The sequence below is a fragment of the Taudactylus pleione genome, unplaced genomic scaffold (assembly GCF_031769625.1).
Source record: "Taudactylus pleione unplaced genomic scaffold, aTauple2 ptg000086l, whole genome shotgun sequence".
Taxonomy (NCBI): Eukaryota; Metazoa; Chordata; class Amphibia; order Anura; family Myobatrachidae; genus Taudactylus; species Taudactylus pleione.
In genome coordinates this window covers 6,909,197-6,922,775 of record NW_028284488.1, presented here as the reverse complement: position 1 = coordinate 6,922,775, position 13,579 = coordinate 6,909,197, and the positions used below count along the sequence as shown (strand labels likewise).

Below are 13,579 nucleotides of genomic sequence, written 5' to 3'. Positions count from 1 at the left end.
CAGACCAAAGAGGTGGAATGTTTGGTCTTCTGCCCAGGCATGACCGTGATGGGCTTTTTCATCCCACGGACAACAACTGTCTCCCCCGGAGCCTGATTTAAACAAACCACATCACCATCAGAATCCTCCTCGCCAACTTCCTCCTCAGCGCCAGCTACACCAGTATCCTCATCCTGTTGTACTTCAACAGTGACATCTTCAATTTGCATATCAGCAAGTGGACTGTGGGTGCTCCTTTCAGCACTTGCAGGGGGCGTGCAAATGGTGGAAAGAGCCACCTCTTCCCGTCCAGTGCTGGGAAGGTCAGGCATCGCAACCACCACCACACTTGGACTCTCCTTGGGGATTTGTGATATCTTCTTAGAAAGCACAGTTCTTCGCTGTGCTTTTGCCAGCTTAACTCTTTTGATTTTTTTAGTGGGAGGAGGGCTTCCATCGTCATGTGAAGCTGAACCACTAGTCATGAACATACTAGGGATCGACCTTAGCCGTTCCTTGCCACTCCGTGTCGTAAATGGCATATTGGCAAGTTTACGTTTCTCTTCAGCTGATTTAAATGTCTTTTTCAAGGTCATTTTCCTGAACTTTGCCATTTGGGATTGTATGTGCCCTCTACTATGACATTGGGCATCGGCCTTGGCAGACGACGTTGATGGCATGTTATCGTCTATGTCATGACTAGTGGCAGCAGCTTCAGCACTAGGAGGAAGTGGTTCTTGATCTTTCTCTATTTTATTTTTATCGGAGAAAGTTTGGTCCTCCATTTATGTTATATCGATTTGATATATACGTGCGGCTAAACACAGAAAATTATTTTTTTTTTGGTTTGGACTGGAGTGTACTTTGGGGGTTACAGCACCCTTTAATGGTCAAGCCAGCCGGCCCTTTACTTATGACACAGGCGCACTCTTGGCACTACTTTGTTGATGCACGTGCGGCTACTGCGCACACAATTCACAAACACAGAAAATAATTTTTTTTTTGGTTTGGACTGGAGTGTACTTTCGGGGGTTACAGCACCCTTAACGGTCAAGCCAGCCGGCCCTTTACTTATGACACAGGCGCACTCTTGGCAATACTTTGTTGATGCACGTGCGGCTACTACGCACACAATTCACAAACACAGAAAATAATTTTTTTTTTGGTTTGGACTGGAGTGTACTTTCGGGGGTTACAGCACCCTTAACGGTCAAGCCAGCCGGCCCTTTACTTATGACACAGGCGCACGCTTGGCACTACTTTGTTGATGCACGTGCGGCTACTGCGCACACAATTCACAAACACAGAAAATAATTTTTTTTTTGGTTTGGACTGGAGTGTACTTTCGGGGGTTACAGCACCCTTAACGGTCAAGCCAGCCGGCCCTTTACTTATGACACAGGCGCACGCTTGGCACTACTTTGTTGATGCACGTGCGGCTACTGCGCACACAATTCACAAACACAGAAAATAATTTTTTTTTTGGTTTGGACTGGAGTGTACTTTGGGGGTTACAGCACCCTTTAACGGTCAAGCCAGCCGGCCCTTTACTTATGACACAGGCACACGCTTGGCACTACTTTGTTGATGCACGTGCGGCTACTGCGCACACAATTCACAAACACAGAAAATAATATTTTTTTGGTTTGGACTGGAGTGTACTTTCGGGGGTTACAGCACCCTTTAACGGTCAAGCCAGCCGGCCCTTTACTTATGACACAGGCGCACGCTTGGCACTACTTTGTTGATGCACGTGCGGCTACTGCGCACACAATTCACAAACACAGAAAATAATTTTTTTTTTGGTTTGGACTGGAGTGTACTTTGGGGGTTACAGCACCCTTTAACGGTCAAGCCAGCCGGCCCTTTACTTATGACACAGGCGCACGCTTGGCACTACTTTGTTGATGCACGTGCGGCTACTGCGCACACAATTCACAAACACAGAAAATAATTTTTTTTTTGGTTTGGACTGGAGTGTACTTTCGGGGGTTACAGCACCCTTAACGGTCAAGCCAGCCGGCCCTTTACTTATGACACAGGTGCACGCTTGGCACTACTTTGTTGATGCACGTGCGGCTACTGCGCACACAATTCACAAACACAGAAAATAATTTTTTTTTTGGTTTGGACTGGAGTGTACTTTGGGGGTTACAGCACCCTTTAACGGTCAAGCCAGCCGGCCCTTTACTTATGACACAGGCGCACGCTTGGCACTACTTTGTTGATGCACGTGCGGCTACTGCGCACACAATTCACAAACACAGAAAATTATTTTTTTTTTGGTTTGGACTGGAGTGTACTTTCGGGGGTTACAGCACCCTTTAACGGTCAAGCCAGCCGGCCCTTTACTTATGACACAGGCGCATGCTTGGCACTACTTTGTTGATGCACGTGCAGCTACTGCGCACACAATTCACAAACACAGAAAATATATTATTTTTTTAGCACTTGGGGGGAGCACCCCTGATGGACAGAGCACCCCCTGGACAACACTACAGCACCCCTTTAGGACTGGGACACTGCACAGGACTTTGGAGTGGACACAGCCCCTATGGAGAACTGACTGCACAACACAGTCCAGCCAGCCCCTATGGACTTTGAAGTAGTGGACACAGCCCCTATTAACAACAGCAGCACAGCACAACACAGCCAGCCCCTATGGACTTTGAAGTAGTGGACAACAGCAGCACTACACTACACTGCACTACACAGCCCTAACTCCCACCCTCCCTCTTCACTGTCCACAGCCGAGTGAGAAAATGGCGCCGACGCGGGTACCTTATATAGGATCCAAAACCCGCGAGACTCGGAAGGCGGGATGATGACGTTTTGCCTCGATTTCAGATCCGAGTCAGGCGGGAAAAGTCGAGCCTGACTCGGATCGGACTCGGATCGGGGGGGCTCGGGGGGGTTCGGATTTCAGAAATCCGAACCCGCTCACCCCTACTTTGAATGCAGATCACTGAAGGCTGACTCAGATACACATACTGGAACAGAACGGGAAGTCACTTCAGCCAGGAGACTGTTCTCAGGAAGGTGTTGTTCTGGCAATTAGTTGAACACAGAACATAGTGGGACACCTGCTGAAATGGGTGTGAAGTGCCAAACAGCCCTTATGGTACAGTGGATGCTTGAGATGAATGCGGACTGAGGGCATGATTCATTAAGGTTCGTAACTGCAACAGTGCTCGCAGTTGGCCAATTGGTTTAAATAGGGCGATACTAGCAACTATTGGCCGAGCAGGTCATGTGAGTGCGGCTGCTGGAATCTGGTTGGCAGATGTAGTCATGTGGGAATATTCAAGATGGCCGTGCCTATGCTCTGCGGGAACTGACATTAGGTGAAACGCCAGGCACACAAGATGCACGTATCTTGAATTTAATTCTGGAGGTAGCAGGAAGCCAGTGTAGCTATTTGCAGAGTGTTGCAGCAGATGGGAAAGAGGAGGAGAGGAAATTATGTCTCAAAGGGGCATTTAGGATGGATTGTAGAGGAGAAAAACAGCTTAAGAGAAGGTAAAATCCAGGAGGTTGCCATAGTCCAGGTGGGAGAATGGATAAGAATTTTGGTAATGATTTGAATGAGAAGGTGACATATTATGAAGGATGCAATGACCTGATTTTTGGAGTGAAGCTGTGGGCAGAGTTGAACATGACGACGGAGCAGAAGGCTTAGGGAACTTGGGAGAGTATGATGATTTCAATTGTGGGGGAGACTAGAGGAGGGTGAGATGCTAGGAACAGGGAACATGATGATTTCCATTTTGGGCAAGTAATGACTTCCAGGTGGAGATGGCAGAGAGGCAGCTGTACATAAAAGACAGAGGAGATGAGATAAAAGTAAAGAAGAGAGGTCAGGGAAAGAGGGTAGATATGGACGTCATCTGCATAAAGTTGGTAGTTGATTCCCAAGGAACATATTACTTCATAGAGATATGAGGTGTAAATAAAAGGACCCCAGCAGTGTCAGAAGTAGATACAGTGAGGGAGCGTTCAGAGAGGTAGAAGGTGACCCATGAGAAGACAGTGCTGTGAAAGCCAAGGGAGAGAATAGTGTCAAGAAGAGGTTGTTCTACTTTGCAGAATGTGGCAGAAAGGTCAGGGGAAAAGTGACCCCATGAGTTACAGTAATAAGGGATGACTGGTGTGGGTACAATTGCACAGATTACAGGATTGAGAATGGTATCTGCCAGTAAGAAGAGAGGGTGATGAATTGGCACTAGGATTGGCACTAGGCGATCTTCATCTTATACAAATTGGAAAAAAAAGGAAAGTTGTTCAGGTGTATAGAATTACAAAAGCCAAAACAAGCAAGAGGCAGCTAAATTCATTCTTGTTACTCAAAATCCCCATCAGAAATCTGGCTACATAGTTCACATGGATTAGGGTAAAATAAGGGCCTGTGACTCTGAAAGAGGGTTAGTTACCTTTTCCTGAAGTCTGCATAGATTCCAGACATGCTTCATTTAATGGATCTACTTGACTGTTTTATCAATAGTGATGCCACGAAAGAGCTAGAGACACTGACATCAGTGACTGTTGTGTTATTTACTCTGGGACACCCAGTCAGCTATGCCAGTGACAAAACTAGCTGGCGGTTTAATGTATGGGCATGTGAATATTTGTGTGCAGTTTTTTTCCAAGCTGACTGGATTGATGGAATAGAAAATAGATCTACCAAGCTAAAGGAAAGGTATATTTATTAGTAAATCTGTCTGTTAGAGTACATACAATGCACTTCATGAACTAACTTCCAGTATTAATGTTTGCCAGGGCAGAGCTGGTTTACCAGGTCCTATAGGTCTTGATGGTCTAACAGGACTTCAAGGATCAAAAGGAGAAAAGGTAACATATTTATAATAAAGGAATGAACCCTTATAGAGCATGATTAGTTGTTGCTTCTCACTTTTTAAAACTTCAGAAATATGTCTTTAATAGAATGCCATTCAGTAGTCCTAGTCCCTATATTAAATCAAAATATCCCTATCTTGCTTTTCCTCAAAATTGGCTATCTGTATTTATACAGACAAATGTCCTTTTCTGACCATTTGGCATGCTGGGATATATGCAGGGAATTACCTGAAATTTACATCTCAATACATGTATACAGTACATACAGTTATGATGTGAGAAAAACATATGTAATCAATGCCATGCTGCATGCATCGCCAGTCATGTTATGTCATGCGTCTCCGTTTTAGGGCGAAGCAGGGATTGGTTATCCAGGAATACCTGGTTTAAAGGGCATATCAGGTGAAAAGGCAAGTATACCTATAGATATCATTTTCATTATGCACTTACAAAATGATTGTTCTGGCTAAGGATGTGGCTGCACTAGTTGTTGAGTGATTGTATACAATTTACTGTACAAGACAAATCACATAATGTTACCAGTGGATCTCTGTTTGATCAACTATACAATGTAATTGTCTTGCTTTCAGATTATGCAAATTATGTTGTAAATAATTGCACACAGTTCCTCAACAGTGTATCACTCCCTAATATAATAGCAGTTTAAAGGCACAACAATAATGTATATTTTCTTACAAAACTAGTTGAAATTAATTTTGAATATTGCTGTTATATATATTACTTGGTTGTTTATGGATGGAAATGTCAACTAGGAGCACAAAATGGATTTTTCATTTTCTGTTTTTTTTTTATTTTACATCAGGGATCTATGGGTCTTGTGGGACTTCATGGACCAAAGGTAACCTCATAGATTTATAAAAAAGAAAAGTGTGTTACATCAGTTATTATGAAACATGGCACAGTCTTGTTCCGTTGTCCTCTTGATGCAAAAGATAATCTAGACACACTCTATGCTGGGTACACACTGGCAGATATATTGGCCGATCAATTGATCGGCCAATATATCGTGCGCAAGTCGGTCATTGTGTACCAGCGATATGTCTGTGAACGCTGTCGTTCAGACATATCGCGTTGGCTGTGCTGCACAGCCGATGGCAGATATATCTGTCCATTGTGCTGTGTGTACGGGCGATCAGCCAACCCCCTGTAGACTTGCAGCGGCAGCCCCGGCCGATGGGACCCACGGAGAAATAGCAGATGATGGTTGTTCAGTGTGCATGAACAACCATCATCTGCAGATATATCTGCTAGGTGTGTACCCAGCTCAGATCAGTACACACAACACATAAATCAAGTGTCAAGTACAGATAAGATGCTTATTCATTATCTCCTTTTTCCAACTATGTGTAAGCTGATACCTTGCTATCTCATAAGGGGGAGATGTACTAAGCTCTGGAAAGTTATAGATTGGAAAGTGATAAACTGCCAGCCACACAGCTCATAACTGTCATGTTACAGGCTGTGTTTGAAAACACTTAGTACATTTGCCCTTAGATATGTTGACTTTCAGTAATCCAAAGTATCTTGTAAAAATATAAACAATTTGTAATTGTGCACAATTCAACAAACATTTCAGTATGTTGGTATATCTTACATGTGCCACAATATGGTGAATTTACCTGGTTATTTCAATCAAGATATTTTTTGCATTGTTTTATTTGCTGGATAATGTTCAACATCATATTTTTGATCCTAGGGCGAGCAAGGCTTGCAAGGAATTGAAGGAGCAGTTGGACTACGGGTAAGAAGAGAGAGCACGATATGACTGTCCATGCAGCAGCAACTGATGAGACTGGTTTAATGCCACCAAACCTGTACAGAGTGTAGATCATATCATCTTTATTTACTCATTTAGGGGAAAAAAGGTCTAGATGGAGAAAAAGGGGAAAAAGTGAGTACAAGTTAAATGTAATAATTAAGATTACTTGAGTCTACTCTAGTCCTTCTGGCACCCGCTCCTTTTCACCTCTCCTCATTCTCTTCCTTACTTCTATCTGCCATGCAGCCCACATCATACCAAAAAATGTTCAATAGTGAGCACTGTCATTGGCATGTTAATTTGTATTTATCACTCCAATGTCTATTTTCTGCTTGAACATGCTCTCTGACATGAAACTGTGTTGTCGTTCTCTTATGTATTGTGATTATTCTTTTGACCACCAATAAATAACTTTTTAAAATACGTATCGGAGATATATATCAGGGCATCTTAAACATTATTTTACATTTACTTAAATATATATATATATGTATGTAATAAAGCAAAAAACAAAGTGCCTCCTAGGGCAACAATGTACCAACAATACGTACAAATAACAATATGTGTACCCGTACCACATTAGAATAAATAATGGCTTATCTGTACGCTTTGAAAGAATTCCATACAAAGGCCCTCATTCAGAGGTGGTCGGAGGAGGCAAGCGGTCACTCAGAAACTGGGCGGCCGCTTGCATCTTGACCGGCCGCCTCTGTTTTGGTCGTTAGGCTGTGGGTTTACACCCACAGCTCTAATGACCGCTAGGGTGATGGTCGCGATGGTCATAGACCATCGCGACCATCGGGGCTTACGACGAGACCCTAGGGTAGGGTCTCACTTGTCGTAAGCCCCGGAGAGCTTCTGGCTCTGTCAGAGCCGGAAGCTCTCCACTGACATCACTAGTGATGTCAGTGGGGCCTCCCCCAAATGGCAGGCGTTCCTATGGGAACGCCTCTGTTTGGGCTGCCACCCCCCAGGCCCGCCTTCCAAACGGGGCGAGCTGTCAATCAACATCGACAGCTCGCCCCCTTTGGAAAGAGACCCGTTGCGACCGGCGCTGTCGGTCGTAGCGGGTCTCACGCATGCGCACAAAGGAGCCGACTCCCTCGTGCGCATGCACACTGGACAAACATCGAGGCGGCCATGCGGTCGTTGACCGTACGGCCGCCTCTGAATGAAGCCCAAAGTCCCAGCAAAGTTATTATTCATGTATTTTAATGCGACTCCAAATGACATAAAAAGGCACACAATGTAATCCAAGTTAAACAAAAAAGGATGCATAAAATGCTCTAAATGTATATAAAAGAGAAAAAGTAGCTTATTTGAAAAAAAAATGCCAAAACAGCAACTTTATTCAACACGTTTCAGGGGTTTAAACAGTCCCTACACACCTGCATTTGCTTAACCAACCAAGATCTTAAGATGGTGTTAGCTACCGGGGCCAAGCTCCAGAATGCTACATATCCCGGTGCTTGGTTTATCACAATACAGCAGCCCTGAAAAAAGGAGAACGGCAGCTGATATCTGCTGTGGTACCCTCAACTTGCATCCAGTGGATGCTTAAATTTTGCAGCGATTTCCTAAAAAATGTGTTTAATAAATAAATATGCCCCTTACTTTCTCTACTATGTTTTAGCATTAACAAAGTCATAAGCTAATTGGTCCATGCACATTTGCTGAATGCAGATTTGTCCTTACATAGGAGTCCTTTTTTCAGAGATTCATGTTTTCTCTTTATATTAGATACATTGAATACATGCTTTCTTTTCATTTTGCAAAATGTAACCGGTGTCAGTGTTATTCTATGGAAAAAGTAGAAAATTTAGGTATTGCTTGATCCTCTATTCCGATGCATAAATGGTCTAGCTCTATAAGTGGTCACCAGAAGGAGGATCTTGTGTAAAGGATTGTAGCCACATGTAATGCCAGATTCTGATTAATCTTGGTTCTTGTGCTTATGCTGGTATCTGGAAATAACACATCCTCAGATATTAATAAGAGTGATATTAATTTATATTTATAGGGAGAGCATGGTGAAATGGGACTGAATGGTCCTGCTGGAAGAGCTGTAAGTAAACAAGTATATATATATATATATATATATATATATACACATACATATATTATATATATAATCTCATCAGTCTGTTGTCTTCAGTTCTATGTATGCTTTGTGGTGGAAAACAATATAGGCACGTAATCTCTTACCTGATATGTTTGGAATTTGGGTTTGTGAATAATGTTGAGTTATTTTCACCCCATACATTAGGGCATCACGAACACACCCGTACATGTATTCTTGTCATGCTGATTTACAGTAACAGTTATTTAGGTAAAAGGGAGATATCCCTAAATTTTCACACACATCTGGAAATACATACGGTGGAACAGCAAACACGTACCTGACTACCTAACTGACATCCTAGGACCAGCCCTTTCATTCAACTCTGCTTTTCCAATCTTCTAAAATATTGCATGGCTTTGCCTAATTTATGTTTTTAATTAATCAGAATAGTTAGGAGACACAGGGACTGTTTTTATTACATATGTTACTTTTGTGAATTTTTTTTTATTACATTGATCTCAGTGTACCAAGAAATGTCATATTTCACAGGAGTGCTGAAATGACCAAGATTAGCTTAGCACCTTTGACTACCCAGAAAAATGCCTTGCGGGGAGAAAAAAGTTGTGTGCCCTTGGAAAGCAGGGGACGTCTTCCTAAACATTGCTCCTCAACCCCTGCCAACTCATTTAAATAATCCCATGCCGCAAAATTAAATATCATTTTTCACTTAAGTGCAGATCTAGGTGTACTTGTACTTGTGTGCCTAATGTGCTTTTAGCAAGGCACCCCCTGATATGTCCATTTCCTATTGGGAACAGCAAACCTTTGTACCCCTGCAGACACCCCCATCTTGGCCCACAAATCCAAGTTCATGCCCACAAAACATTTGCATGGTCATTAATGTTGCTTAGTGGCTTTAGCAGGAAGCCCGCACACATGACTGTGTATGATCACCAATCAGCAGTATTCATTTCCTCCCCCAGAGGTCTGGTCACCAGTTCTCCATGTAAAAGATGCCACCACACCTCTAGTTTGTTGGTCTTAACCTGTTATCTTTGTTGTGATAGATGTCTGACAGCTATTTATGTTCTTATTTAACCAACTACATAGAGTTAGATTTCACTGTTTGTAACACCCACTGTTATTTATCATATGACAATTGCCAATAATGATTTACAACAGGGACTTCCAGGACCTGCGGGACACAAGGGGGACACGGTAAGAAAATCCCTCATATTGCACGTATAATGGTTCTGTCCCTGCCCACAGATAAGTAGCTTCATGCTTATGGGGCTGCATGGAAATCTCTAATTTCTCAACAAGAACTTTGTAACCAGACAGTATTTTTCACTAACTTTTCTTAGGATTCATCAAAGTGCAAAATGGCATTTGCTATAGGCTGATCGATGTCTGAAAGAGACCTTGAACGTTCCTGCATAGAATGATTAGCAGATTTCCATCAGTCTTGTTCTTCCAACCAGCTGGTCACATACAAATAGAAACCTAAACTTAATCTAACAATTATCAGTAACTATTTCTGTACCCTTGTCCCCCAAGTTCCTTATTAAAGCTTCATCTTTTCCCTGTCTGGCTATAGCCTAACAGACACACTATACCAACTATAATAATCTCTTATAGGTACCTTGTGGCAATATATCTGCCACCATATTCCATTGTCCCAACATTAACAGGGCTTGGGCACAATCAGATGCTCTTGTTACAATAATATTCTTCTACTGTTGAATGGCAATAGTACTATGGATGTGACACATTTCATCTTCAGAATAAATGTACCGCACTCTTTGAAGTTGCAGAGATGTCCTTGTAAATACCAGGCACTAATGCTTCTTCTTAAATGTGACAACAAATGTTGTCAGTCTATTCATTACCACAAATCCATTGATGGGACATCACGTTGACATTCATCAACAGCACCTATAAGCCTAACAGCAGATACAGTTATGTGGCAAATGTGATATATTGGTTTGTGCTTTGCCTTTGTGTTCCTGTTATATTAAACATCAGAACATAAATATATAACTCATAGCTGTCAAGAGGATAAGTAAATATTTGCACTATATATCAGTGAATGGCCTGACTTTTAGTAATGGAAATAATTGTGTTGCAATGTTTCTTTTCTTCTGTAGGGGATCCAAGGCTTCCCAGGGGCTCCAGCTATGGGGGTAACTCACACTACCTTAGTATTTAACATATCATATTCTATTAACAGTGTGATGAAGATTTGCATTATTTATTATTAACTAATTGATATTTTCTTTACAGTTTATAACAATTTACAGTTAAATTCCACTATGGTCTATTTACAGTATATGAAATAAATTCTGACATGAAAGGAGAAGTGAGACATTACACTTCACTATCTGCCAGATTCTATAATTGTTTTCCTATTTAGTGGAAGTTTGATTCAAATCTGTCACTCACTTACACCTACAGTATACTGACATTTAATGGTGAATCCTCAACCTGATAAGCTGCAGTGTTATTAGTTTTTCAAAAATTGATCCAATTCATATGTGCTGTAGCCTCACTGTGCTGTGTATGGGAAGGTTTATATATAGAGCCAGACCAAAACCCCAAAGGGTTCAAGGCATGAGACTGGTTTGGGACCCCTTCCCCTACAACACACACCTTAGGGCAATGGTTCCCAAACCTTTTTCTGAACGAGCGAGCGCAAATAGCGTCCGGCTCTGAATCAGGCCCTCAGTCCATGCTTCTCTGCATCCCCCAGTCCATCTGTCTACTTTTCTTTTTAAAAAAAAGGACTATACTTTGTTAATTGTGTAAATGTCATTTTCTGCAGGTAGTTGGGCCAACTGGTAAAAAAGGATCCAGGGTAAGTACACAGTTTTTGTTGTAGAAATGGAAAAGTATTCCTTTACTATTGATAATATACAATAAAGGGTTACTTACAAACATGTGCACTTGTAGTGATAATTTTATCTTTGCGGGTGTGTATTTTTCTTCATAGGAATGTGTCATACAAAGCTGTGTTTGTGTGGACAGGCTCCTAAAAGTGAATGTTGGGGTGCACTGTGTGTGTCTGGTGATATAATACATTTGGCAAAACAAAATGACGCAAATGAAAACTATAGTGCTCTGTTAGAGGCTCTTTATCACTAATGTGTTGTTCTTATTTGTGAAGCCTATTAAGCTCTCCTTACTTAATTTCAATAATAACGAATATGCTACGTACTTAAGGAATTTTTGTAAGTATTGTTAATACTTTACCATTTAAACATACTACCTTAATCTATGTCAAGCTATAATGATCATATTTTGTTAAATATTTACATTAATGAGGGCAGTTATAGATGTTAGAAATTACGTGTAATGCTTCATTTGCCAGGGAGACATTGGACCCATTGGTGCACAGGGTCCTAAAGGGATCAAAGGAGATCAAGGAGACAAAGGATTGAAGGTACAATTATATAAAGAGTGATTGCTACAGAATAAGCATTCAGAAAATCATTCTTCTTACTTAATACTGCATAGACAGCTTAACTAGCATCTTACTTCCATATAGATCTTTACTTTTTTAATATATATGTTTTTATTTAGGCACTGGACATAACATAAAGAGAATAACAAAGATCTTTACTTTTAGTGCAACTTGTTCTTTGCAAATGTGAAATGGGACATTTATGAAATCTGTTGCACAGATAAAACCAGGGCTGGTGCTTCAATTAGCCAGTTGACTGGACATTTGGGGGGTGCCACTAAGTACAAAACTGAAGAACGTTTTTGACATCCGTATCCGCTGGTACCAGGAAGAAGAGCACTGCCTGGAGCATCCTTAGGACGCCCTGGGTGGCTCTGCAAGCTGCAGGGTGCCTGCCGTTCCAGGCATCCTGCAAGCCAAATGCAGTACCACCCCCAGAGTCCTGCACTTGCAGAAACTAAAGCAATCCGTTATTACTGATGATTTGATCAACTATTCATTACCATAGCTTTGGCAGTGAAAACTATTGGGTGGGTTAGATATAGCCCAATTTTCTTGATTGTAATTATCAATTTTTTTTAACTTATTAGTCAAAGTTGATAAAATAAGTAGTCTGTACCAGAAATGTGAGCTGATCTACTAAGACTACTTAATAAAACACATTTGTAATTTAACTCTCAGCTCTTCAGTGATGTAGCTTCGAATCAGATAAATGATATTTGTTAAAATTAGCAGCAAATATGTATATTAGGAACTTAAAGTAAGTGAAGCTATTTCAGAAATAAATCTATAGAATTCTGCCCGATAAGCGCGTAACGTTTTAGCAATATTTATTTTTATTTTTTAAGGGAGAACCAGGATATGGAATTCCTGGGCAGCCAGGAATAAAGGGAGAGTCTGGGGAAAGAGTGAGTAAAGCTGACATTCATTTTTCATCTATTCTCTATCCATCTTCCTCTTACATAAATCACTTCTTCTGACCTTACCTCATTTGCAGGATATGTTATTGATAGACCAGTGACCCACTTGATTATGATGTTGGATAAGGTCTACACCTAAAGGGTTAAAACTTTTTTGTTTGCTCTCTTCTTCCCTACGTACTAAGCACTCCTGACTAACTTTACACTTTGTATTCTGAGATTAGTAAACATACATTATTCACCGCCCAGGTTGTCCAAGTGAGTGGTCTATGTCCTGGAGAAGGAGGGGAGTAGTCCATGACCCAGTGGGAGGTTCCGTTGCAGCACCCCCTGTGCCGGCTTCTGCGCACGCCTATGATTGTGTACAACTCCTAATATTTGTCTAATTAATGATTATGATAGCTTATATTATTTTATTTTTTAAGGGTAACATTGGATTAACTGGAAAAACTGGTCCAAAGGTAAGTTCTCGAAAATATTGATCTTATCTGTGGTAGTTCTAGTTGTGGAAGTGATTTCTAAAT

At 41.4% G+C, this 13,579-nt stretch overlaps 1 protein-coding gene across 3 annotated transcripts in view; it reads left to right on the top strand.

Moving 5' to 3' along the window:
- LOC148529144 (uncharacterized) overlaps positions 1 to 13,579 on the top strand; it is a 486,130-nt gene that overhangs the window by 186,943 nt on the left and 285,608 nt on the right. For all 3 annotated transcript variants that reach the window (XM_088468693.1, XM_088468692.1, XM_088468691.1), the window contains exons 37-48: positions 4,756 to 4,827; positions 5,184 to 5,243; positions 5,657 to 5,692; positions 6,551 to 6,595; positions 6,710 to 6,745; positions 8,634 to 8,678; positions 9,858 to 9,893; positions 10,823 to 10,858; positions 11,497 to 11,529; positions 12,043 to 12,114; positions 12,984 to 13,043; positions 13,481 to 13,516. In XM_088468693.1, the coding sequence (XP_088324819.1) occupies positions 4,756 to 4,827; positions 5,184 to 5,243; positions 5,657 to 5,692; positions 6,551 to 6,595; positions 6,710 to 6,745; positions 8,634 to 8,678; positions 9,858 to 9,893; positions 10,823 to 10,858; positions 11,497 to 11,529; positions 12,043 to 12,114; positions 12,984 to 13,043; positions 13,481 to 13,516 (567 nt within the window). The remainder of the gene's footprint in view (positions 1 to 4,755; positions 4,828 to 5,183; positions 5,244 to 5,656; positions 5,693 to 6,550; positions 6,596 to 6,709; positions 6,746 to 8,633; positions 8,679 to 9,857; positions 9,894 to 10,822; positions 10,859 to 11,496; positions 11,530 to 12,042; positions 12,115 to 12,983; positions 13,044 to 13,480; positions 13,517 to 13,579) is intronic.